This window comes from Myotis nattereri, assembly GCF_964212035.1.
Source record: "Myotis nattereri genome assembly, chromosome: 7".
NCBI lineage: Eukaryota > Metazoa > Chordata > Mammalia > Chiroptera > Vespertilionidae > Myotis > Myotis nattereri.
Window position 1 is genome coordinate 9900401 of NC_138082.1, and position 27891 is coordinate 9928291.

At 37.9% G+C, this 27891-nt stretch overlaps 1 protein-coding gene across 1 annotated transcript in view; it reads right to left on the minus strand.

Moving 5' to 3' along the window:
* C2CD6 (C2 calcium dependent domain containing 6) overlaps positions 1 to 27891 on the minus strand; it is a gene marked incomplete at its 5' end in the record, with an annotated part of 59170 nt that overhangs the window by 11236 nt on the left and 20043 nt on the right. Inside the window, 3 exons of the mRNA XM_081095986.1 lie at positions 9401 to 9459; positions 24855 to 24921; positions 27336 to 27441. Coding sequence (XP_080952112.1) covers positions 9401 to 9459; positions 24855 to 24921; positions 27336 to 27441 — 232 coding nt within the window. The remainder of the gene's footprint in view (positions 1 to 9400; positions 9460 to 24854; positions 24922 to 27335; positions 27442 to 27891) is intronic.

Genomic DNA, 27891 nt, shown 5'->3' on the forward strand with positions numbered 1-27891 from the left:
TTTTTTTTGACTTGTCTGTGAAGCAATTAGCTTAGACTTTTTGGAATTTGTTCAAGAATTCTGATATGTCTTCTTCAGAAGCCTGTTGCCGTAGGTGATGGATTCTTTCAACCTTCTAAATCTACTGATTGTACATAACCTATGTTGTATGGATTACCCACTGAATTTATCTTGTTCAATTTACTTTAGTTTCATTTACCATATACTGGTCTGACTACCACCTTTAAGAAATACATTTAAGGTAAGTTTTTCTTTTATTTTTTGAAAATTCAGCTCTTTATTTGGAAATACTTGTTGATTTATGTGCAGGTGTAAGACATAACACAGAGAGCCCATGTACCCTTTATCCAGTTTCCCTCAATGGTAACATCCTGTGAAAATAGTGGAATATCACAACCAGGGGACTGACATTATAAGGTCAAGTTGAAGCACAGTTCCACAAGGATCCCCAATGTCCTTTTATAGACAGTAACACCCACTTCTTTTCTGCCTCCACCACCTACTTAGTGCCTGGCAACCACTGTTCTGTTATTCATTTTTATTATTTCAAGAATGACATGTAAATAGAGTCATACAATGTATATCATTTTGGGAGCAGGTTTTTTTCACTCAGCACAATTCTCTGGACATTTGTCCAGGTTGTTGTATGTAACAATACTTTGTTCCTTGTTATTGCTGAGTATTATTCCATGGTATGGATATATCACAGTAATAGCCATTCATCAATTGAAGGACATCTGGGTTGTTTCCACTTTGGGGCTATTATGAATAAGGCTGCTATAAATATTTATATTCAGGTTGTTTTTGTAAACATAAGACTTAATTTCTGTGGGATAAATGCCGAAGAGTGTAATTGTTGGGTTACATAGCAGTTGCATATATAGTTTTTTGAGAAATTGCCAAACAATGTTCAGGAGTGGCTACACATTTTTAAATTCCCATCAATTTCTCCATATTTGGTTTTATTTTTATTTCAGCTATGAGACTTAGGTCAAAATATGGTTTTGTTTATGAATGGCCAATTGTTCCCACATCACTTGTTGAAAAGCTTAGCCTTACTCCATTGAATTACCTTTATATCTCTGTCAAAATCACCTTGGCATGTTTTTGTGGGTATGTTTCTAAGATGTCTATTCTGTCCCTTTGTGTGTCTGATCTTTGTGTGTCTCTCTTTCCTCTAATACCACACTTCTTGATTCTTGATTACTGTATCTATATCGTAGACCTTGAAATCAAGTAAAGTGATTCCTCCCACTTTCTTCTTTTTAAAGATTATGTTAGGTATTCTAGGGCCTGTGCCTTTCTACTAGATTTTTGGAATGATCTTGTCCATATTTACAAAAACCTGGAATTTAGATAAAAATCACATTAAACCTATAGGTTCTCTAGGGACAAACTGATATCATTACTAAGTTGAGTTTTCCAATCCTTGAACATGGTATGCCTCTCCATTTACTTAGGTCTTTGATTTCTTCCATCAGCATTTTGTAATTCTTATCCTGTACATGTCTTGACAGGTTTATAAGTACTTAATTTCTTTGAAGTTATTGTAACTGCTATTCTGTTTTAAATTTTGCTTCCATGTGTTGTTAGCATATGGAAAGATTATTGATTTTTGCTATTTGATCCTTCAACCTTACTGAACTCACTTATTATTATTTTTGTAGACTTCTTGGTATTTCCCACATAGAAAACCATTTAATCTGAAAATAGAGTTGTGTTTCTTCCTTTCCAATCTCTGTGGCTTTTATTTTTCTATTACAATTTCTAAACTTCCCATACTATATCCTTGTTTTGTTCCTGGTATTGAAAGGTATTAACTATAACGTACCTAAGCTGGCGGGTTTTTTTTTTTTATGTTTCTTATTCTTTTTTTTTTAAATTAAATCTTTATTGTTCAGGTTATTACATTTGTTCCTCTTTTTTCCCCCCATAACTCCCCTCCTTCCAGTTCCCACCCGACCCTCCGCCCTCATTCCCCACCCACTGTCCTCATCCATAGGTGCACGATTTTTGTCCAGTCTCTTCCCGCATCTCCCTCATCCCTTTCCCCCCCAAGAATAGTCAGTCCATTCCCTTTCTATGTCCCTGATTCTATTATAATCACCAGTTCATTCTGTTCATCAGATTATTTATTCACTTGATTCTTAGATTCACTTGTTGATAGATGCGTATTTGTTGTTCATAATTTGTATCTTTACCTTTTTCTTCTTCCTCCTCTTCTTAAAGGATACCTTTCAGCATTTCATATAATACTGGTTTGGTGGTGATGAACTCCTTTAGCTTTTCCTTATCTGTGAAGCTCTTTGTCTGACCTTCAATTCTGAATGACAGCTTTGCTGGATAAAGTAATCTTGGTTGTAGGTTCTTGGCATTCATCACTTTGAATATTTCTTGCCACTCCCTTCTGGCCTGCAAAGTTTCTGTTGAGAAATCAGCTGACAGTCGTATGGGTATTCCCTTGTAGGTAACTGAGTTTCTTTCTCTTGCTACTTTTAAGATTCTCTCTTTGTCTTTTGCTCTTGGCATTTTAATGATGATGTGTCTTGGTGTGGTCCTCTTTGGATTCCTTTTGTTTGGGGTTCTCTGCGCTTCCAGGAATTGTAGGTCCATTTCTTTCACCAGGTGGGGGAAGTTTTCTGTCATTATTTCTTCAAATATGTTTTCAATACCTTTCTCTCTCTCATTTTCTGGCACCCCTATAATTCGGATGTTGGTACGCTTGAAGCTGTCCCAGAGGCTCCTTACACTATCTTCGTATTTTCGGATTTATGTTTCATTTTGCTTTTCCAGTTGGGTGTTTTTTGCTTCTTCGCATTTCAAATCTTTGACTTGATTCTTGCGCTCCTCTGGTCTGCTGTTGGGAGTCTGTATAATATTCTTTATTTCAGTCAGTGTATGCTTAATTTCTAGTTGGTTCTTTATCACAACATCGAGGGTCTCATTAGATTTCTTGAGGATCTCACTATATTTATCGGCGGTCTCACCAGTCTTTTCGAGGGCCTTACTAAATTTACTGGCGGCTTCTAGACAGTTCTTGAGAGACCTTAAAAGTGTGGTTTTGAACTCCATATCCTCCATTTCTGTCATTTGTGTCCTGTTTCTTTGTCTCCGCATTTTTTATGCTTTCTTGGTGCACCCCCTTGTGGTCATTGTGAGCAGTCTTGTTGTAGTTAAGCCTTGATTGTTGTAGGTAGTACTGGGGGGATTTGACCTCCAGGCTAACTGGCTGTGAGAATTAGCTGTGTCTGCAGTGGGAGTACTTCTGTCCTCTAGGGAGGTGCTAATCTAGCCTTTGCCTAAGGCTATCCCGCAAATGCCTCTGTTCAGGGCTTGGGCAGGGTGGGTCCCAGGGGATCAACAGGGCGGGCAGAGTGAGCAGTTATGGCTGCTCTCAGTCCCATCCACAGAGGCTCTGCCTCTCAGTGTCCCAGCAACTGCTGCAAACCTCGGAGAGAAAGCTGCCCTTGAGTTCCGACCGATGCCAGACAGTCCCACTTCTCCCGTTTGAGTCTGGGTCCCCAGAGACTCGCCCGGAACTGGAGCCCAGAGCCTGAGACTCCCTCCCGATTGAAACAGACAACCGTGTGCCCTCAGCCGCCAGCCCGCTCTGCGTGCACCTCCACACCTTAGTATTTTACTTCCGCACTGCGCGTCCTCCGAGTCTCGGTATGCTTTTCTCTTTCCTTCTAGTTGTAGAATTTCCCCTCAGCCAGCCTTCCTGTGGTTCTGGGTGATGTCCGTTCCGTCTTTTAGTTGTATTTTTGAAGTGGTTGTGCGAGGCAGCAATCTCCGGTGTTTACCTATGCTGCCATCTTGGTTTCTCCTGGACGGTTTTTTAAATAATCGAGATCTATCTATATTTTTTAAGTTTTATTTTTCAGTTACATTGGACATTCAATATTATTTTATACTAGAGGCCTGGTGCATGGATTCGTGCACCAGTGGAATCCCTTGGCCTGGCCTGCGCTCTCTCACAATCTGGGGCCCCTCGGGGGATGTCGGAGGCCCGGTGAACAGATTCGGCCTGATCCCCACAAACATTTTTTGTCCATTGATTTGATCATATGATTTTTTCCTTTAGTCTGTTGATAGGGTGGATTATGTGGATTGATTTCAAATGTTAAACCAGCCTTCTATATCTGGAATAAATACCACCTGTAATAGGATATAATTATTTTTATACATTGTTGTATTGATGTGTTAATATTTTCATTCCTGATGTTGGTGATTTGCATCTCCTCTCTTTTTGCCTTTGTCAGTCTTGTAGAAGTTTATAAATTTTGTCAATTATTTTGAAAAACTAGCTTTCTTTCATTGATTTTCTCTATATTTTTCTAGTTTTCATTTTTATTGATTTCTGCTATTTATTCTTTCTTTCTAAGTTTCATTTTTCACTTATAGTTTGCATTCAATGTTATTTTGTATTAGTTTCAGATCTATAGCATAGTGGTTATCATATAATCATATATTTTACAAAGTGTTATTATTTCTTTTTTTTCTTGTTGATTTGGGTTTATTTTGCTTTTGAGGGTAGGAGCTTAGATGATTGATTTGAAAGTTTTCCTTTTCCAATGTACATTTAGTGCTATACTTTTTCTCAGTGCAGTGTTAACTGCGTCTTAATCAATTTTGATATGTTCTATTTTCATTTTTATTCAGTTCCTCTTTGATCCAGGATTATTCAGAAGTATGTTGTTTAACTTCCAAGTGTTTGGGGATTTTCCTGTTGTCTTTCTGTAACTGATTTCTAGTTTGGTTCTGTGTTCTGACAATGAGACAAGGATGGACCTATATATTGCTACCCCACCCACGTTGTCTACTTCTTCACAGCAGGCTAAGACCCATTAGCTCAAAAACCTGCCAGAGCCACACTTAGTTTCATACACACCCAATTGTTTTAAACATAACCAAAAATAGCATATTTTTAGCTATTTTAGAGCCAGCCTGCTTTGCATACTCCATGAAACTGTGTCCAGAATATGTCAGTTGTAGTTAAGATAAACCTTGAGGGTATAAAGACCCCAAGGCCTCTGATGTCCCCTGGAGTTCTCTAACCCCAAAGACTCCCTTCAAAGTGGCTGAGAAAAATAACCAGGCATGCACAGCCTCATTTATTCTTACTACTAAGTGGGAGAGGGTCTCAGCTGACTATGCAGCCCACTGATACTATGGTGGTTGGAGAATCAGAGCTTTCATTAGTCAGGGATGACAGATCAGCTCCCAGCTGAGCCCCGACAACACTCTCCCAGCTGGGCAATCAGAGCACTGCCTTTTTCTGTGGGTGGAGATGGAAGACAGGCTGCCTGCTTTCCCCCACCTAATGGGAAAATCAGAGTGTATCACCTGCTCCCCAGAGGTGGCAGTAGGGGTATGAGATAGAAGACCAACTTCCTGTTTGTATCCACTGATACCATGTATGGGGAGAAAAGCACGGCTTTTCCATTGGTGTTTGGCTGGAGTAGGGTGTGTATTGTCAAAACAAATTTGCTGCTGGCTCCACTTCTGGGTCTCTTGACTAGAAGGAACAGGCTTTCATTGGCGCTTTTTTGTCTGTGCCTATTGGAAACTTCTGGTTGGAGGCTTCTGCAGCATCCTCTTTGGAATATATGGGAGTCAATACGGAAACCAAGTCTTCCTCAAGCCCTGAGATCCCCAGGCAACTCAACTTTTTCTTTCCAAGTTTCAGAGACTTCCTATGCTTGTTTGTTGTGTTGTACGTACATTTTTTCCTGTTAGGGAGGCACCTGGAAGGAATAGGGCTATTCCACCTTGGCAGAACTGAAGTCTCTTCATTTTCACATAAAACTTCTGAGGATTTGTAGGTTTCTTAGCACTGCTATTTAATTGCTCAATGCTCTTATAGTAACACTTTTTTACTTTAAACCAGGGGTCCTCAAACTTTTTAAACAGGGGGCCAGTTCACTGTCCCTCAGACGGTTGGAGGGCTGGACTATAGTTTAAAAAAAAACTATGAACAAATTCCTATGCACACTGCACATATCTTATTTTGAAGTAAAAAAACAAAACGGGAACAAATACAATATTTGTATTTGCATGTGGCCCGCGGGTCGTAGTTTGAGGACCCCTGCTTTAAACAGTAGTAATATCAGATTAATGATTTGTAAGACAAATTGGGATGTCTTTACCTTAGGAATTACAGGGAGATCTCATCTTGCTTCCTATTCTGTTGATATATATGAAGGCTGTCCTTTCTTCTCTTTCATTAACCACTGTGCCTCTCCCTAATGCCATGATAAATACCTCTTTCCCTAATCTCTCATTTATCTTTCCTTCCTCTGCATATTTTAAAATGGTAAACTTTTGTATACCATTTATATAAATATTGTGTGTGTATGTGTTTGTGACTGTTTCTAACAAAGAAATATACCCATTATTTGCAGGGTTTTTGCTGAGTTGAATACCCTCCTCCCTACCTAGACCTTAACACCCACAATCAAGATCCATGGGGAGCTGTGGAATGCAATTCCCTACATTCATACGTGCCCTTAAGCCTTGGCTGCAGATGATCTTAGAGGGACTGAGGGATGTAGTATATCTGGGAGTAGGAAAATATATTTAGAGTATACTTATGAGCATTTGCCTAACATTACCAATACCTTTAGGGGGTAGTCCCAGGGCACTTGGCAGACAAACTATTAGTGGCAACAGCAATAAGCCAAAACCCACATGGCAAATAGACAAAATACAACATCTGTCAGATGACAACTTTATACCATGTTGCGAGGTGCAAGAAGATAGAAAGATGAGTGACATAAATATCTTGCCCCAAATATATTAAGGCTGTGATCACATAGTCACGTACAAATGATGGAATAGTGCTCTCTGTGACAAACACCAGAGGTGCCATAGTTAATATGGAGTCAGGCCCAACCTCTAGCCAGATCATCTTTATCTGTCAGTGCTACTTTGCCTATGCCGACTGTACTTTTTAAATTTATCGCTTTTAGAACAATTATGTTGCTGTAATATAATGGTTTCTTCCAAGTAAGTCTTTTCCTCTATCTGGCTATAAGGTCTTTGAAATCGAGAGCTATATTCTTTTCATTTTTGTATCCACCGTATCTTGCACATAGTAGGTACTCATTAAAAACGTGTTTGTTGAGTTCTTAGGTTCCACACAGTGTTCCAGATGCTGGGAAAACAAGATACAGAATTCCCAGCTCTCATAATGCTTACATTCTGGTGAAGAAGACAGACAACTGTGACCTTGTACAATGGCACTTAGGAGATAATTTGTACTTGCCTAGGAGTCTCTAAGTGAGTCCTTTGGAGACCCTTGGGACTGCATATTTCTGATAACATTTAACTTTGTCAAAATATTTTGAGTTGGAGTAGACATAGAATTTCTATTTCTCTAGTCTGCTGGTCCTACCACAATAGGACTGTTTGAAGGCCACTACGATGAGGGTTCAATTCAATTTAACCAACACAACACAATCTGCATGTGCAAGACACTAGAAAATATTTTCATATATTATCTCACTGGGTCATCATTTTGGTTAAAAGGCCTTTCATTACCCATATCTATCCTCCCTGTCTTGCCCCAGGTCCCTGCATTCTTAACAGGATGCTCCAAGGCACTCTATGCCTTCATCTGGTGTGGCTGCATCATAATACCTCGTTTGCTTTTCTGTCAGCCACATTCACTAATGGAGCTTTAGTTACTCAAGATCAGGTGGCAGGAGAAGGTGGTTGATCAAACTCCAATTCCTTTACTATGTGACATGGTACAATCATCTAACCTCACTGAACCTCAGTTTCCACATCTGCAAATGTAATCAATAACAATGCCTATTTTGTTGTGAGGATTAAAAAAAGAATGCTCATAAAAGCTTAATATGTGCTCATCTATAGTATATTATCATTAACTATTAACTAGCACAGTGCCTGCTATATCATAGATATTCAAAGAATTAATCCCCACTTAACTTCCAGTGAATAGGGGAGAGAATGGTGCCACAATCTAGCCTTCTGACTTAAAATCTTGTACTCCTGCTGCAACATGATGCCTTGTAGATATCATGCCATTTCCCCCCTAAATCATGCGCGTTATAGGTGGTATGGACTATCCCCCCCATCCCACACACACACACACTATATAAAAGTTTAGGGCAGTAATCTTATGGGATTTTGTCTGTTTTTAGGTGCTTGAATCAGTCTGGAAAAAGTAGTCTAAATACCAAAACATTAAAATTTTCAGGACATTTTAATGGATTATTGGGATAATTGAATATTAGTATCAGTAATGTATTGAAAATTTGGGATTGCTATCCTTAAAGGGACTAATCCCTTTGCATGGAGTCCAAGACATTCTTATATTAAATTCTACTCTACAAAAAGAGTATGCGCATGGGGTTCCAATGTCTAAAATTGAGGCAGTTAAGTCATTAAAAATTGCAAGGAAAAAAAAATTGCAAGGAAAAGTACTGATGCTTCCTCAGGGGCTCGGAATCTTCTTCCCTGAGTAAGCATGGTCCTTCTCTATTGAGTGCAAAATGTGAAGCCAAGAAAGCTTTCTTTCTCTTCTCACCTTTCATCTCAGTATCTCTTAATATATATATATATATATATATATATATATATATATATATATATATATGTATATATATATATATATATATATTTTATTGATTTGAGAGAGGAAAGGAGAGGGAGAGATAGAAACATCAATGATGAGAGAGAATCACCAGAGGCTGCCTCCTGCACACCCCACTTGGGACTGAGCCTGGGTGGGACTGAGCCCCGCAACCTGAATTGAACCGTGACCTCCTGGCTCACAGGCCTACACTGACCCCATGCCGGCTGGGCTCAGTATTTCTTTCTTGCCTGATCCTCATCCCAAGCCACACAAGCCCTGCTGTATCTCTGAAATACTTACTGCTGGTAGCCTGCATGCAGACAGTTGAATCTTGAACAATTAACCAGTTAATTGCCACGCTATTTGAATTTAATTAAAAAAGGTCTGCCACTTGCATCTATAGACGCTTATGGCATACAAACAGTTAAAAATTTTCAAAGAAAGAAATCCAATATCATTAATTTCAGGTATTGATGGGCAATTGGGATGAGAAGAATGGCTTCTTTAAAATTGTTCATATCACAATAGGTGGGCAGAGGTAGTCCATGCTCTCCCGATAATATTGTGAGTTGCTTATTAAGCCATATCTATTTTGGCAGAGGCAGAAGTAAACAATTCAATAGCATAGTGTGCTAAAGTTAATGATATATATATATATATATATATATATATATATATATATATTGCTTTATAATAAATCAACACATTTATAATAAATAAAATAGATGCATGATAAAATTTTAATTCAAAACAATATAAAATGTTAACAATTGTTTTTAGGATATGTTGTCTACTTACTGTTTTTCCTTTTTTATTTGTATTTAGCCATCCACAGTTCTTATCTTGCATTAACTCATCTGAAAAATTTTTTAAAATAATTATATAAGTAAGTTGGCACTTATCGCATTTGACCAGCATGTTCTACACCTGCATCTAACTAATGATTGTGTAGCATAGCTATTAAGAGCGCATGCTCTGGAGCCAGACTGCTTGCTCTCAAATAGTCTCTGTAACTAAGGGACCATCTAACTTTGGACATCTTATCTGGACTCTCTCTCAGTTTCCTCACTTGTCAAACAATGAAGATCCTCCTTCATAGGGTTGTTGTGTGATTTAAGGAGCTGAAGCATGTCACACTGTGTGTGGAACACAATAAACATGCAATGAATGCAAATGTTGTTGTTATTGTTACCATGATTACTACTCCTTTTAATCTCTGTCACACTGCGCCCTTGCGTCTGTCACTAATAAATCCAATTACTATTTCAATAGTACTGTTAAAATGCATACAAGTAATTACAATTAAATGTCATCATGCTTTGTACTTTTATGTACAGAAAAGACTGTCTCTTAGTCAGATTATAGTCAATGTTTGTATTGCGTACTTCTATTTTTCTGGCATTTAATGCCATTTCAAAAAATAAAGTAAAAAAACCCACAAAAACTCATCATGCACTCTAGGTGGTTCGCAATGTTTTTGTGGTTGTTAAAAGTGAAGCACATTCTTTCCTTAAACCCCAACATGGCACAGCAGGAAACCTCCAGAACTCTGATCCAACACTATTGTTTGATTTGGTTGTTACATGCTCATGCTATACTAGGTGTTAAATATTCCGATTACCAACTTTGGGCTTACTGATATGTTGCATATGTTTTCATAATGATATCCCAAAACAACTCTTTGAATCAGAAAAACCTCTTTACTAATAGATCTACAGGATAGCCAACATGTTTATAAACAAAGATAAACATAATAAGTGATTTACTAAATGGTGCTGAAAAAAATTAAAAATAAATAGGCTACTAATATTATAATATATAAAAATAAACATTAGCTAGGATTTTAAGGTCACTCGTATGTTGCTTTATTTTCCACTAATATTATAATTCCATAGATTTTTCATGCCAGTTATCACAAAACATAATAGTGTGATTTACATTTTGAAAGTTTTGATAACCATTGTTTTATATGAGTTCATGTTTTCAATTTCACTGAATATTTGAAAATTATAAGAATACATATACAAATAATAACATACGCATAAAACCAGGGAGCTTTACATATTCATCCAGCATGCTAAATGAACAATATGAACTCTGAAATAAAAACAGACCAGAAAAAGTTAATAGAAACAATAATTAAATATCAGTATAAAATTTAAACTTAGTATTATTGATGGCTATAAATAACTAGAGACCTGGTGCACGGATTCATGCACCAGTGGGGTCCCTTGGCCTGGCCTGTGGGGATGAGGCTGGAACCGGCAGTCCAACATCCCCCGAGGGATGCGCGAAGCAAGAGGCAGCCAGGGAGGAGCCCAAGCCTGGACTGGGCGCCATGGTGCTCCTGCTCATCCTGGCCCTGCTGCGCCTGCTGCTACCGCTTGGTAGGCTCACGGCCACTCCGCTGCAGTTCTCCGCACACCTATCCTAGGGCAATACTGGTGTGCCCATGACTGAGAAGCAGCCGCAGGCTTGCTCCCAGTCAGTCCCGATGTCAGTCCCAGTCCCAATGGGGGAGTGGCGCACAGGGGGAGTGTCTGTGGGAGAGACTCATGCTGCTGCAGCTGTGCTTGCTAGCAGTGAGCCCTGCAGCACTGGGGGCCCATTGGTCAGCTGAGTGGCACTCCTGCTGTGGGAGTGCACCAACCACTGGGGGCAGCTCCTGCATTGAGTGTCTGCCCCCTGGTGGTCAGTGCGCATCATAGCAACTTATCGAACAGTTGCTTAGGCTTTTATATCTATATATATAAAAGGCTAAACAACTGTCCAACCGGTGGACCAGCTGGTAGGTATGATGCGCACTGACCACCAGGGGGCAGACGCTCAACACAGGAGCTGCTGAGCGATAGCAACTTTGCAGAATGCCCTCTCGCACTCCGGGACCCCTTGGGGGATGTCAAACTGCTGGTTTTGGCCTGATCCCCTCAGGCCAGGCCGAGGGACCCCACCTGCCAGAGGGACCCCGCTCAATCCACAGACGCCCTTTGAGCCTCAGTGCTGCCCCAGGTGGGCCCCCCGGGGAGGGACTGCCAGAGGTTGGCTCCAGGGTATGTCTGGCCCATCTCTCACCCAGTCCTGCCCCACTGGCCACCTTCTAATTAATTTCCTTTCAATGTGCATGAATCCATGCACCAGGCCACTAGTATATAGATAATAAAATGAGGTCCAATGTTACATTTGGCTTTATCTCACATAAAGAAAAGAATTCCTTTATAATTCACTAGTACAACTGCAGGTGGTGAGATAACTTACATGGCTGAAACATTGTATTAGTAGGTTTGGAGGTAGGGAATGGCAAGCATTAAAAACCCCACAAATCATGTAATATTACTTTGTACATCATTGACCCCCTCTTGTTCTCTCTAAGCTCTGGAGGTGGGGACTAATAACTTAAAAAATAAAGTAAAAAAGAGAATAACATCAAAGAAAACATATATCAAAAGAGAAGGGAGAAGTGACATTATATAAAATGGTGGAATACAGTGCTCAAAGAATTGGTTTCTCTATTGAAACAAGTATAAATAGTCAAAGACTGACAGATCAATTATTTCAAATTCCAGAATCTAATTCTGGTTGCAAAACTTACAGCAACCAGAGGGCTGGTTAATTTTAAAAGGATAGCTAAATTTTGGTGTTTTAAGAAATCTATTAGGTCATTACCTGGCTACTGAGATAATGGAACAGAGACTTCATGGAAATGACATGGAATACAGTCTTTGCAAAAATAGTTTGAATAAGTCACAAAAGAAATAGGTAACTGCAGCGCTAAAAAATCAACAATAATATCCCATAATGTGGAGGAGAATAATGTAAGTTATAGAGTTATATTATAATACTTTAAATGCCCAATTTCCATAAAAAATTATAAGTCATACAAATAAACAGGAAATATGGCCCATTCACAGAAAAAGAAAAAGAAAGGATAGAAACAACCCCTGAGAAAATCCAGGCATTGGACTAAACAGACAAAGATATTTTAAAAACTTTCAAAGAGCTAAAAAGAATCACAAAGAACTAAACAAAAACTATGTATATATCATATATATATATATATATATATATATATATATATATATATATATATATAAAATATGCTAAGTGTCCTTCCCTCCATCCGGGTGATGACATCACATAGCAATGCCTGGTTTCCTCTCCCTAGCCATGACTAGCCTCCTTGCAGTTTCTTCAGCCCAGAAACACATTAGCCAGGTGGAAACAGTTTACACTGTAACCAAATGTCTGTGAAGCATTTTCCCATGCCTCATCTCATTTGATCCTCACAGAAGTCCTGGAGTAGGTAGATAGGAGACTCAGTGGAATCCTAGTTTCTTTTCATTAGCCGGAAAACAGAGATTTAGCAAGTTTAGAAACTTTAACCCGACTGAAAAGAAGTAAGAAATGGTGGACCTTGAAAATGATTTCAGGTCTTCTCACTGTGCAGAATATGGTCAAACACTGCTGCAGTTAAATATTTTACCCTTTGTTCTCCCTGTGTGATCTACAATAATAATCTGCTTTGTGTTGATATTTACTGGTGTGTTGCTGACAATTACCTGAAAGAGAAGTTGGGGTGCTTCACTGGGCTGGAAAAAGGTTAGCTAAATCCGAAAGCAGGTTTAATTAAGCAAGCTTGTTCTATATCTATAAAAGGCTAAGTTGACTCGTGCATGTGCGATACACATATAAAGCTCTTGTTGGTGCCAATTGCACGCCTGTGTTTCGATCTGTCATTGTCAATCGCGAATGTGGTTGACACTTCTATTATAGAGAAAGGGCAAATAGCAATATTAAAATACTTCTTCTAATTAATTTCCTTTCAATGTGCACGAATTCATGCACCGGGTCACTAGTTTAAAATAAAGAGGTAGAAATTTTGAAAAGGAACCAAATAGAAATTCTGGATCAGGAAGTATAACTGGAATGAGAAAATTATTCAGGGAGTTTGAGAGCACATGGAAGCAGACAGAAGGCAGAATCAGTGAATTAAAGATAGGAGATCAAAATTATATATTAAAAAAAAAGATTCAAGAAAAATGAACAGAGTCTAAAGAACCTTGGGGACAGCCATCAATATACACATCATGGGAGTCACAGAAAAGAGAGGAAAGAATATTTGAAGAAATAATGGCCAAACACTTCCTAAATTTAATGAGAAGCATGAATCTACATCCAAAAATCTTGACAAACTCCAAGAAGGATAAACTCAGAGAGATATATACCAAGACATACTATAATCAAACTACCAAAATACAAAGAGAGAACTTGAAAGCAGCAAGAAAGAAGTGACTCATCATATACAAAAGTTCTTCAATAAGATTAATAGGCATCTTCCATCAGATACCAGGTAAGCAGACAGTGGAGCAACTGATTTTCTTCAGGAGGCAGAAGGAGGAATATGGTTTCCCTAATTGCCACATTGTAAAGCTGAGATTCACTAGGGCCAGGCTGTGTTCTTGAATATATCATTTCCATTTGGAAAGCTTATTGGACCCTTTCCACTTTGATAGGTGCTGAGCCAAACTTGATCCATCCCAAAATGGAAACAACAGGCCAAAGAGTCATAAGGCCTTTACAGGTAAGGTGTTCATGAAGTTCAGTAACTCTTGGTACTAGGTACTCAAGGTAATCACTGCTTTCCAAAAGGGGGATACCTGTGAGTTGTGTTCAAGAACAAGTCCAAAACCCCAAGAAGGGTTTTCAGGCAGGGTTTCCAATTAGCACAAAGATCTGTAGCTCACAAGAATTCTTAGGGTTGTTGGACCCCAAAGATAGTGCATCACAGCTTGCTGAACAGCTTTTAATGCAGCTTGTTGGCTTGGGCTCTACTAAAAGGATGCTGATTTATAGGTTAGCCAATACAAAGGACCAGTAGAATGGCCAAGTGAGGCACTTACTATCTTCCATACTCAGAGTCCAACAAGGTTCTGGGCATCCTCTTATGGAGTTGATGGAAGGGGGTGGGACAAAGAGGCAAGTTTTTCTTTTACTGCCAGAAGGACTAAATGTTACAAATCTGCCCAGATAATCCCAATAAATTTTACCTGGTAAGTAGACCCATGAATTTTATCATGATTTATTAGCCACTTCTGCTGGTGGAGATGTGATAATACCATATTCAAGGATGTTGAGACTAAGACTTTTGATTTGCTGACCAATAGGACATGATCTATATAGTGAAAGCTATGGATATCAGAGGGACAGCATGTTAAATGCTGACCCATTCACTGGTGACAAATGGCAGGTGAGTAGGTACACCAAGAGGAATACTAAAAATATATGGAAACTCATCTTGATCCTCAGGTATCTGTGGCATAGCACAGGTGGTGACGGCAATGTCCAAGAGAACATACCAAGTGACATCATTCTGTATAATGGATTCACTTATAGTCACAATATCTGGAACAGTTTGGATATGGAAGCAACAACTGGATTCTATTGGTGATAATCTATTGTAAGTCTCCAACTCCATTAGCAAATTTCACTGGGTTGCTGAACTGAGATAATGCATCTCTTACTTTCCCTATAGCCTGTAAGTCCTTAATGAAGGCTGCTATTGCCCTTTGTTCTCCTAGAATTAGTGCTTGTTAGACCACCTGGAAGGGCACAGGGAGACAAGTCAGGTAGTGACTTACATTTCCCACTAGTATTTCTCTACATGTAGCTCTTCTGATTGCTCTGGCACTTATGGAATGAAGATGAACAAGTATGTAACACAATAATTGCTACTACACATCCAGATATAGAAACAGCAGTATATTCAATTGACCTACAGAGCTCCATCCAGAATGTTACGTTAGTTCCCTTCCCCATTGTGAACCTTGCCAAACCCCATAAGCAGAATCTAAGTGCCTTTGCTTTCCACAGGTGCACGTAAGACAGAGACTTGCGCATCCATATCCAATAGAGCTATAAAAGAGCGTGGCCCTACCCTCTCTGAAATTCCCCAGCAAACTTGAATGGCTGTATAGAGCCTTCTATCTCCTTCAGGGACAAGGAGACCATGGCTCCATCTCAAATCATGTGTCTCCTTAAGCAGCTGGAATTAGGTTAAGGTGGAAGGGAAGTGACATGGGGTGCAGAAGGAGGAAGCAACTCCATGCCACTTAACAGTGCTTCACATTTACTTTTGGTTTTGAGTGGTGTAGCAACTCATGACTCAATCCAATGAACTGTTGCTGTTGGTCTTTCCAACACTCTATGTTAGGCAGCCAGGTCTTCATAGCTGACAACTTTTACTTCATCTTTGGGAATGCCTTGACAGCAGCCGTATCTACACTGCTTTCTGTAAAGGAACATGAAGTTTGTGTGTCCCTCAGATAACTTGGAATTGGTTTGCGTAGCAGTGAGCTACTCTGTGGTGTCTACTTCAGTCCAAGGCATCTGCTGTCCCATTACCATGATGATATCTCATAAATTCTTGCCTGTTTTCAACATAGAGGCTAGAAGAGTTACCCAGAGCAAGCCAACTGCAAAAATTTATCTGTATTTCTTTGGTTCCGTTTCTCATTTTTTAGGGTATCACCTTCATCAGCTTTGTGTTCCCAACTGAGGGCAGTGAGAGCCTGAATACTAGTCAAAGTCTGAGCATGTTTTCCCACAAGAATTCATCTGCTCCAGGGAAATCTCCTGGGAGGACCAAAACTACATTATAGCAGCCAAAACTCACCACAAAAAACTGAGATGTTTTACTGTTGTTTTGAAATGGGTGTAAGATTGACACTATATACTGCAGAGTAGTTGGCGATAAGATGGCCCAGCTGTTGCCACTGTTCCTTTACAGGTATCACACAGTCTGTACACTCATCTCCCAAGCAAACCAGCCAAAGTTCTAATGATTCACTTAGTTTCTGTCCATGGCAGTCATGAATTCCTGTTCTGTCATCCTCAGTGTAGGTCTGCATCTCTGTAACTGTTGTCAAAGAGCAGAATCTTCTCACTGAGGACAGACCTTGGTACCAATTGTTAAAATGGAACAGATCATCAGATTGGCAAGGAAGTCTTCCCACCTGGAGGATAATTAGCAACAACCAGGGCACTGTTCAGGCAGCTGAATCTATTTCCCCACAGTTGGCTTGCAACTACCTCTCCAATTCCCCCTCATTAACAGGCAATGAAGTGGAGGACTATTTATTGCCCAATTCATCATACAATTTGGTCAGCATATTCACCTACCATTCCCATTGCTTCCCCTAAATCCAATTGATCAGACACAAAGTCCTTGTCCTGCTTCTTTCAGAAAGCCACGCCTGAAAGTATCCCATCTTGTCGCCAAAGCTGTCAAGAACTTGCCCTACGTATAAGCTAACAACTTAGCCTGCCATGGTTCCGAGCATGCTGATAGAAGACATGAGTCTCTTGAGTCAGAGACAAAGGACAGATTATTACTTAGAGCAATCACAGTAACTATCAGTTCCTCAAGCCCTAGTTCCCACAAGGGGATCCGAAGAGGGTTGGATCACAACTGCACATGCAATGGATTACTTTACAGTAAAGGAATCCTTGCGCCTCTCACAAGATGTGCAGAGAGGCAAGAGAATCAGAGAGTGGCTTCCGACAATATGGAAAAATTTATGCAATGAGGTTCATCACATATTAACTATTGGCACTGATCATTTCTGGGTGGTGGCTTTATAGGCTCTTATTTTTCTTTTTTTATTTCTTTTGGCGGGGGACTGCTTGAAGAATCATAAGCACGCATCATTTTCAACTCTGTGCTTTAAAAAATTCATTATGAACATTCCAGTCAAGATAATAACTTGAGTTTTTACAAAGCTCCTATGAAATGAGCAGAGAAAATAGAGAAAACTCTGTATGCATTTAAAAAACTGAGAAGATTACTAGTTAGAGTTAGGGCAGGAATTAAGAGTTCCTCTAAAATGGTTCAACTAAAGAAACTTTAAAATAAATGAAAGGTGTGTGTACAGATAAGAAACCAATAAGGGATTTAGATAGCAACAGTGCGATGTTACCACTCCAGCCAGAGCCCAGTGTTAGCTGGAGGCACGGAGGTGGGGTCCCCCAGTAGTAGCTGTGCATGTGAAGGAAAATTCATTGTAAGAATCAGCACCAATAGGAAGACAGTGGGACAGAAAACCCCAACCTTTCTCTTCCCTCCTCCCCTCCAATGTCCTGCCATGCCTGCCATGTGCTGGACATAACTAGAAGTCAACTAGAAAGAGAATCTAGCTCATAGGGTATGGGCAAAGATAAAAATGGTTAGAAATTTTTAAATGATCTATTTCAAAAGAAGGTCTATTAGGACCAATTGGAAAAGTTCCCTTTACTCCAAAAATCATGGGAACTATTTTTATCTTTTATAGTCTCAATTAGTTTAAAAATTCATTGTATCTATGAAAAAAAAGCATATAGATTAGAAAAACTTCAAAGTGAAAAAAACTGAATTAAAAAAGATAGAGGATAAAATAATTGTAAGGTGCATTTCACACACATGGCTTGTGTTGATTCAAAGTGCAGAATAATCAAAGACAGAGTTTGGGAGATCATGGCAAATCTCCCATCTGTCCATCAGGCATTACTCAAGGATTAAAATTTCATAAATAGAATTCACAGCTTCGTGAAGGAAATGAAATTTAATGGGTGAGCAGATATTAGTGATATTGCATATATCACTTCCTGCCTTTAATCCTAGAATCTTTAAATTCAAGAGACTCAAACATAATGGGAGTCCTATCACTACTCTTTATGGGATGTGGAATTAATCTAGCTGCCTGATGCCTGGTATTTTCTATGCTAGAGCTAGGTAGATTATTCTCCTGAAGAGTATTAAAATAATTTGCATTTCCTATGACCAGGTGATTTTGATTAATCCATACGAAGAGGTCCAGATTTATAATATATTCAGAGATTCTAAAAAATGCAATACCCTGCAATATTTGTAACTAATGAACTAATTCAAAAAATATTTGTTGAGTGCCTATCATGGACTTATCACTATTCTAAATGGTAAGACACTGTGGTAAGAATACTAGTATATCACTACCATTTAGAATTAAAATCGAGTGCAAATGACAGACAATAAACAAGTAAGCAAACAAATAAGTAATATGACACCAAGTAATGAGATTTGAAGAAAAAGCAATAGGGATGGGGTGACTGGGTGATTATTGGTCAGAGAAGCCCCCTCTAAGGAGGGAACAGCTGAATAGGGACTTGATGTGAATAAAGGAACCCTGAGAAGATCTAGGGGGAAAGCATCCCAGTTGAGGAGAACAATTGTGTTAGCACTACGGCTAACTGATTGCACAATAACCACTCCCCATACTATCTTGTTTCTAACAGAACCTGAATTTTGCTTGTAACAGCAATGTTTATAGTACAAAATTCTTCTTTGAAGCTAAAGATAGTCATGTGATCCAATTCTACTCAAGGAGACACAAAATCTACTGGGAGATTACTGGTTAAACTTCTGTTTTTTTAATTTATTTAATTTATTGGGGTACAGGTTTCAAGTGTACAACTCGATAAACATAATCTACACACTGTATTGTGCACCCATCACCTTAAGCAAAGTCTCTTTCTGTCCCCATTTATTTCCCCTTTGCCCATCTACTCCCACCCCTTCTCTCTGGCTATCACCAACTATTGTCTGTGTATATGTTTTACACATATACATAAATTGTTTTTTTGTTCAATCTCTTTATCTTCTTTCATCCAGTCCCCCAAACCTGGCCAGGTAGCTCAGTTGGTTAGAGCACCATCCCAATACGACAAACTTCTGTTTCTTTGTAAAAAATAAAAGGGAGCAGTTGGAAAAGAAATACTTGATTGTTCCACCCCACATTCTTTCACCTGCCTTGATCCATCTATGATGCCTAGGACTAAAGCAACATCTTATGATCATGAAGTGTCAAGCATGAGCATAAAAAGAGGAGGAGGAGGAGGGAAGAGAAAGAAGGGAAGAGAAAGAAGGGAGGAAAAGGAGGAAGAGGGGGAGGAGGAGGGAAGGGGGAAAGGGAGAAGAGGGGGAGGAGGAGGGGGAAGAAGAGGAGAAGAGGAGGAAGAAGAGGAGAAAGAAGAAGAGGAGGAAGAGGAGGAAGAAGAAGTGGAGGGAGAGGAGGAGGAAGAAGAAGAGTAAGAAAACAAAAGAGGTTCCTGGGTATTTTATGACACTGTTAAGCCATTGAGTCAATGCCCAAAATCCTCACCTCATGACTTCATTACTCAGGCCCCAATGGCATTTTGAGTAAAACGTGGTTTCAAGGTCTAGATCACAGGATGTGGCTGTAAGAACTGTTGATAAGACCTCAAAAAAAGATTTAAGATGGTATCAAAGACCAACTCAGCTAGACAAAAAATATTCTAAGTATCTTCGGGTGCACAGACAGGAGAGCTTCTAAGATTTTTAAGGATATGGTGCTATAAAGAACCTTGACTATGAGCCAAAGGAAAATAGCCTGTCTTGAAGATATTTAGAGATGTAACATTTGGCTGGGGTCATAATTTGACACATAGGAAGCTCACAAGATCTTTAAGATAACCATAGCATCTTGGACTGAAAGGAACAGAGACAATTTAAAGTGAAAAGAGGGTATGAACTTACAGCTTTCTACAGACATGAGCTACAAAACAACTCAGTTACAAATATAAGCTCATTTTTAGGGGGAAAAAGGATCATTCAGAAGGTAAAGCCAAGTCCCAAGGACAGAGCCAGGAGTTTGAGTTGGTATGGCCCACTCACCGCCTTCACTTTCCCCTTCCTCCACCTTCAGAATATGGCAGTTTCCTGACCCTGACTCACTCATGTATGCAGGGGACAGATAACTGGTACCTTCAGTTCACAGAGAAGCCATACTCAGGAAGCCTCTTTCTTGAGGCTGACTTAGATGTTGATCTGATTTAGATGTTGAAATTCTGTATCTCAAGCCTAAACCTGGTGCAGTAGAGTATGAGCCTAAGGATCTTGGAAAAGCAAAGTGATCAGAGATACCAGTAATAGAAGTTAGTCCCATGAGTTGTTGTAAAATTCAGCTGAAAGTATAACAACAATAACAAAATGTAAATTTAAAGGATATTTAGAAGCCTGGAAAGTTATTTCAGTGTAAATTTTTAATAAAACTGTTATACGTTATTTTTCCTCTTTCCTTGATGAGTATAAATAGGGTAGGAATGTTTACTATACTTAAACACACTTCCTCTTGGAGACATTTTCAATTTATTTGTATTTAATTTGTTATTTTAAATGAATTGATTTTGTTTTTCCCAGTCTTATACTTCTAAGATGAGGGCAAATACCCTCTTCCTTCTAGCTAAGCTTAGATTGCTACTTTCCCACCCAATTTCTGTTGGAGATGAATTTAAATTCCCCCTTTATTCTACTTGGATTTACTACTAGCAATATTTTTCAACATTACCTGTGATGTAGATGATTCTCGTTTTAAAATGCTTGGATGTTTATCCAATAATTTTCCTTCTGGTTGCAAGTATTTAGTATTCAGTTTTCTGTCTGTTACAGGTTCATATTGGTGTTCCTCTAAAGGTATCATTTTGTTCCCTTCGGTTATTGTCAGATTAGGAATAGTGAACAATTGAGCAGCTCTTTGTTTTGCTGGTTCATCCCTTTTAGGACCAAACGCCTTTGAGTTATCTCCTTCCTGCTGATTCTGAGTTGGTAGGCCTTTCTGATCATCATTACCCAGTAACTAAAAAATATATCCATAGAACAAGCTACCAATTAATCATCACTGACTAGAAATATTTAAAACTAATAAAACTGGACTTAAAATCATTTGTACCCTTATCCTTTATCATAACAAGTTACCATTAATATTTGTAAATTATTACAGTCCTTATAAAAGAATTGAGCAATTCTCTACTTGCCTGAAAACATGGACTATTCTCCATAACAATGATCATACTACTTTATAAATCAGTGGTTCTCATATATTCAGACGTTATAAATCAGCAACATCTCAAAAAAGAAGATAGTATAACATTTTACTGTTATACTATCACCAACATATTATAAAATAAAGGGCATTTTAACAGCAAAATAGTACAAGGAATGGTATCTATAATAAAGGACTATTAAACTAAATAAACTGAGAGGTATGAAAAATTCTCTATCTTTCCCCCCGCCCCTCTCTCTCTCCCTGGACTGAAGGAAATAGTACATATTAACTCTTCAACTGATATTTGACCCAAAGGTGAAAATCATCAAATCCCATTTGTCAAGTAATGGGAAGAATCTTTTATTTCTTATTGGTTTACAAAGGAATTCACTACTTTATGGAGTGTGCTTCTGTCAAATTAGATAAAAAGCAAATATCATGTGAACTCTATTTCTACTACAATATATATATTATTATTACATAGAGAAAAAGTAAAGAATGTGGTTAGGTCTGCGGCATCCATTTCTAAGGTCATTGTGCAGAACTTGATGCTTTTTCCTTTATGTGCCCCCCTTCTTTTTGTCCCCTATCTTCATAGATATTTTTAAATGTTACTATTTTATGCTAAAACTTCTCTTTTAAGAGTATAATTTTACTTAAGTCATGTAACTGTAACGATATTGCCATAACAAAAATAACAGGATAAACTGAATAACTTTTTGAGTGCTTCTACTTCCATCTGTAAGTATTTCTTCGTTTATAAATATGTCATCCCTTTAAAAAATAATGACTATTAGAAGTTGTCTTCCAAGTTCCCTTACCTCAGTTGGAATAGTTTCAACTTCCTTATTTATATGAGAGATATCTGTTAAATTAACAGAATATTTTATTATATAGAAAATAAGCATATTTTTATGTAAACTAATAAATTATTTTTATAATATTTTTTTCATCAAGAATGAAGAACAATTTAAGTCAAGTAAATCAAGGTAGCTATTCAAACAAACACTATTTAGTAAAAACAGACTGATGAATCTCTTGGAAGATCAGGGAGAATGTACAAGTGTGAAGGTAAAATGAAAACATGTAAAGTGATGAGATTTCAGATTCACCAATTAAGACATAAAAACAAGTATTCAGTGTATTTTGCTAAAAGTCAAAAGGAAATAAAATAAATCCCAAATGGTCGGTGTTAAGGTTGGGACTGGAAAAAGAGTGAAAAAAGACCATTCAAGTGAGGCAGAATAAAGCACTTGTGAACTTTTTCTAGAAATACGAAGGATACATTTTAGCAAAGAGAAAAGGAAAACCTGAAAGGAAGAGAGAGGGAATAAAGAATTGAGATACAAAGGAATGAAGTCTAGCAAAAAAAATTTATATGGTCATTATTAGCTGCATGATTGTGCTCAGCTCATTTTTCTGAGCCTTGCCTTTCTCACATATAAAATAAGCTAATGATATCTTGTAGGTATGACACAAATATATGTAAGATGTGAGCAACCATATGGTTAAATGCTCAAACTCAATCCTCACCATTTATCGGCTATGTGACCACTGATTGGTTTGATCCTCAGTTTTTCATCTGTAAAAATGTCATTAATACAGAGAGTCCTCGGGTTACGCCAGACTCGACATACGTTGTTTCGTGGTTACTTCGCCATCTCCCATTTATTTATTAAGAAAAAAGTTTCACCGAAACCGGTTTGGCTCAGTGGATAGAGCGTCGGCCTGCAGACTGAAAGGTCCCAGGTTCAATTCCGGTCAAGGGCATGTACCTGGGTTGCGGTCACATCCCCAGTAGGAGATGTGCAGGAGGCAGCTGATCGATGTTTCTCTCTCATCGATGTTTCTAACTCTCTATCTCTCTCCCTTCCTCTCTGTAAAAAATCAATAAAATATATTTAAAAAAAAAGAAAGAAAAAAGTTTCGTCATTTTGACGTATGTAATATGTGCTTTGTGTTTTTTATTATTTATTTACCACAAGTAAAGGTCAGGAATTATCTTTCTTTTAAATTTTATTTACTGTTTCACTTCATTGCTGCTGTGTGTGTGTTCCCCGTGAGTGACGTAGGTGCTTATGTAGGTGGGTTCCGACTTATGGCGAAAATCGCCTTATGTTGCGCCGTAGGAACGGATCTCCGTCGTAACCTGAGGACCTACTGTAATAGTTGCCCTCAATTGACTGCTGTGAGGATTGATTTATAGAACCCAAGTAAAGTGCCTACAACACTGTGATCAATAAATGTTAGTTATGCCCTCGCTAGTTTAGCTCAGCGGGTAGTGTTGGCCTATGGACCAACAGGTCATGGGTTCGATTCTGATCAAGGGCACGTACCTCCATTGCAGGCTCCTTCCTGGCGGGGCCCTGGTCGGGGCTCATGCAGGAGGCAACCAATTAATGTGTTTCTCTCACATCGATATTTCTCTCTGTCTTTCCCCCTCGTCCACTCTCTCTAAAAAACAATGACTACCCTTGGGTGAGGAAATAAATAAATATTCGCTATAACTATAGGAAACCATAGGAATACCAAAAGGAAAGAAGTCATTAGATGATCCAATGGGACTTGAAATAAGCTCTTTGGATAAGTGGAAAAAGTTAATTAAAAAAGGAAAAGATGGCCACCACCAGTGAGTGAAAGAGGCAAGCATCCTTCTTAAGCAGTGACACTGCCGAGAGAAATGTGATTCCTCTGCACCTAAAATGTGAATGTTTCGGGCGAAGAGTGAGCAAAAGATGCAGCAGCTCTGCCAGGCGGTTGACCTCAGAGGTTAGGAAAGGAATACAGAGATGCCTGATGCAGCCAGGGAAGGAGAGGTAGAGAAGTAAAAAGTCACCTGTGACCAAAGTCTTATAACGATGTACTTAATCCATACCTTCAGAATTTAAGATTTTTAAGATATGGTATTACGCATCCATTTTAACTTTCTAAATAAAACTTTTTACAGAGATTTTTTTCAAAAAGATTGCATGACAGTTTTTTCCATTAATTAAATATCTTACTGATACTTGTAGTATGTTTGCAAATTTAATGCTAATTAATTTATTCCCCCCTTTCTCTTTCACACACCACACACACACACCTCTACATAAGAGAGACAATAGCTCTACAGTTAACAATGTTTAAAATTCCTTTTCATAGGTCATAGTTAAAATTTAACTTTTTTCTTGTCCTTAAAGTAGGAAAGGAACATTAAAAATTAAAATAACTGAATTAAGTCTAAGTCTTTTCTTCGGAGTGTTACAAAAGAAATACTATGTACTTAAGCTATAAGAGAGGCATATTTATTCCCTATCAAAATATGAAATCCACTTAAAGCAAATTACTAATTTTATATCTGTGATATAGCTATCCTGTTTTTATCTTAATAATAAACACAAAAAGTAAACTAGTTTCTTAACCTGATGTTACAGTATCTTCAGGCTTCTTTTCAAATTGGCTCTCAGGTATCTCATAGGTACTGCTTTCCTAGAAGGAAAAAAAGGTAAAGAAAAGAAAAGAAAAGAAAAGAAAAGAAAAGAAAAGAAAAGAAAAGAAAAGAAAAGAAAAGAAGGAAGGGAGGAAGGGAGGAAGGGAGGAAGGAAGGAAGGGAAAAATATATTAGACAAATGTTTAAAGAGCTAAACGTTTTTCTCTGCCTTCATAACTTTTAATACATATTTTTAATGTACAGAAGACAAGAAGGATATGGGTCTGTGAGAAAAGCAAACCAAACAGCACTATTTTAAAGAGAGGGAGATCTGGCTAGAACAGGCGTGGGCAAACTACGGCCCGCGGGCCGGATACGGCCCGTTTGAAATGAATAAAACTATTCAAAAAAAAGACCGTACCCTTTTATGTAATGATGTTTACTTTGAATTTATATTAGTTCACACAAACACTCCATCCATGCTTTTGTTCCGGCCCTCCGGTCCAGTTTAAGAACCCATTGTGGCCCTCGAGTCAAAAAGTTTGCCCACCCCTGGGCTAGGACTTGAAGGTCCAGGGAGAGGATACCCAGGAATTGATAGGGTATTTAGTAATGATGATTGTATGAGAGAAAAAAGATTATAAGATAAATGACATAATGTAACTTCAAGGACTGTGAGAGGAAACAGATGATCTTTTTATTAAAATACATTAAGGCCTATGAGTTGATAAGTGATGTGAATCTTTACAAAATTCCAAGAAGAATTATAAGGTAGAGTAATCACATTTATAAAATACTGATTTTTTTAATAAGAACCCAAAGTCCATAGTCCCTTTAATGAAGAACCCCCAAAACTTTCCTAAAATATCCATTCAATTTGGTAATGCTAATCAATTTATTCCATAGCAGCGGAACTCTGCCCAATGATAGCAGAGGTATTAAAAATCATGAATATGCTAATATGTTATAAATACCGTTTCATTTCATTGGTTTATCTATCTACTGAAATCCCTGTGAATCCTTATTGCCAGATAAAAATAGAGGTTAGACTACATTTCTAAACATTAAACCTTACTTATATATCTGATAAGGGTCTAAATTTGTAAAGAACTCTTACAACTCATCAATAAAAATACAAATAACACAGTTTTTAAAATTAGCAATGGATTTGAATAAACATTTATCCAAGAAGACATACAAATGACCAGTAAGCACATGAAAAGAAGCTACATCATTGGTCATTAGAGAAATGCAAATCAAAACTACAATGAGATACCACTTCAAAATCACTACAACAGCTATATTTTTTAAAAGGGAAAGTAAGTGTTGGAGAAGATGTTGAACTCTCATGCATTGCTAGTTGAAGGTAAAATTGTGCAGCTGCTGTGGAAAATAGTTTGGTAATTCCTAAAAAAGTTAAACAGGGAATTACTATGTGATCCAGCAATTCCACTCCATGTATATCCCCCATCACCACCACCAAATTAAAAACATATGCTCACATAAAAACCTGTACACAAATGTTCATACGCAGCATTATTCATAATAGCTACCAAGTGGAAACAACCTAATGCCTATCAGCTGAAGAACAGATAAATAAAATGCTGTATATCTATACAATGGAATATTATTTGGCAATATAAGAAATAAAGTATTGATACATGCTACAACAAAGATGAACCTTGAGAACACTATGCTAAGTTAAAAAAGCAAGTCATACAGGACCATATATTGTATGATTTCATTTATAAAAATGTCTGAAACATGCAAACCACAGAGACTGAACGTAAGGCTAAGGAACATGGGAACTTGAAGGATGTAGTCTAAGAGGTGTGGGGTTTTTTGGGGGGGTAATGAAAATGTTCTAAAATTGACTGTAACAATGGACACACAACTCCATGAATATACTAAGGGTCACTGAATTGTACACTATTATATTTTTAAGTAATCTTGTATTGATGCTTTGAGAGAAGGTAACATTCTTTTTTTGTTTTAAAATGTTTTTTTATTTTTATTGATTTCAGAGAGGAAGGGAGAGGGAGAGAGAGATAGAAACATCAATGATGAGAGAGAATCATTGATTGGCTGCCTCCTGCACGCCCCCTACTGGGGATCAGGCCCACAACCCAGGCATGTGCCCTTGACCAGAAAGGAACCCGGGACCCTTCGGTCCACAGGCTGACACTCTATCCACTAAGTCAAACTGGCTAGGGCGAATTGTACACTTTAAATGGGTGAATTATATACTATACAAATTATATCTCAACAAGCTGTTAAAATACTAAACCTTATAAATTATCAATCAATATTTATTGACTGTCACATTATCAAAGTAGTAGAGTGCATGAACCATAAATAACATTTTTTATATCAAGAACATAAATAGTTCTTGATCATCACTTTTAATTATCATAATCTTTTAAAATAAAAATTATTAAAAGTTCTATATGGGAGAACATATTATGTTAATTACCTTAAGTTTATTAGGTCCCAATTTGGGGTTAAGAATTCCTTCTAAATACGAAGCTTTTTCTCTCCATGTAGGCAGATCTCTATATTCTTTTTTCATTTTTTCCAGCCTAAAGAAAGAAAAGACAGAGTTATAGATTTAAAAAGCAAGAAAAATATGTATGGTAGATTCACAAAAGAATACATATAGTATGATCCGTTTTTAAAAGTTCTAAAAGAGGCAAACCAATAATATATTGTTTAAGGAAACACTGGACCTAAACTATACATTATATCGGACTGGCTTAACAGTTACAAAACATTCCATCCAACAGCAGTAGAATATACATTCTTCTCAAGTACATATGGAGTATTCACCAAATTAAAATCATATGCTTACATAAAAACCTGCACATGAATATTCATAGCAGCATTATTCATAATAGCTGCCAGATGCAAAGGCATATCTTCTTTGAAAGTATATACACCCAAGAGTCTCAAATTAGTTCTATAAATTTTCAAGTACAATGTTTGGCACTTGATAAAAACAACTTGGTATATGATAATATAAGATTTGACAG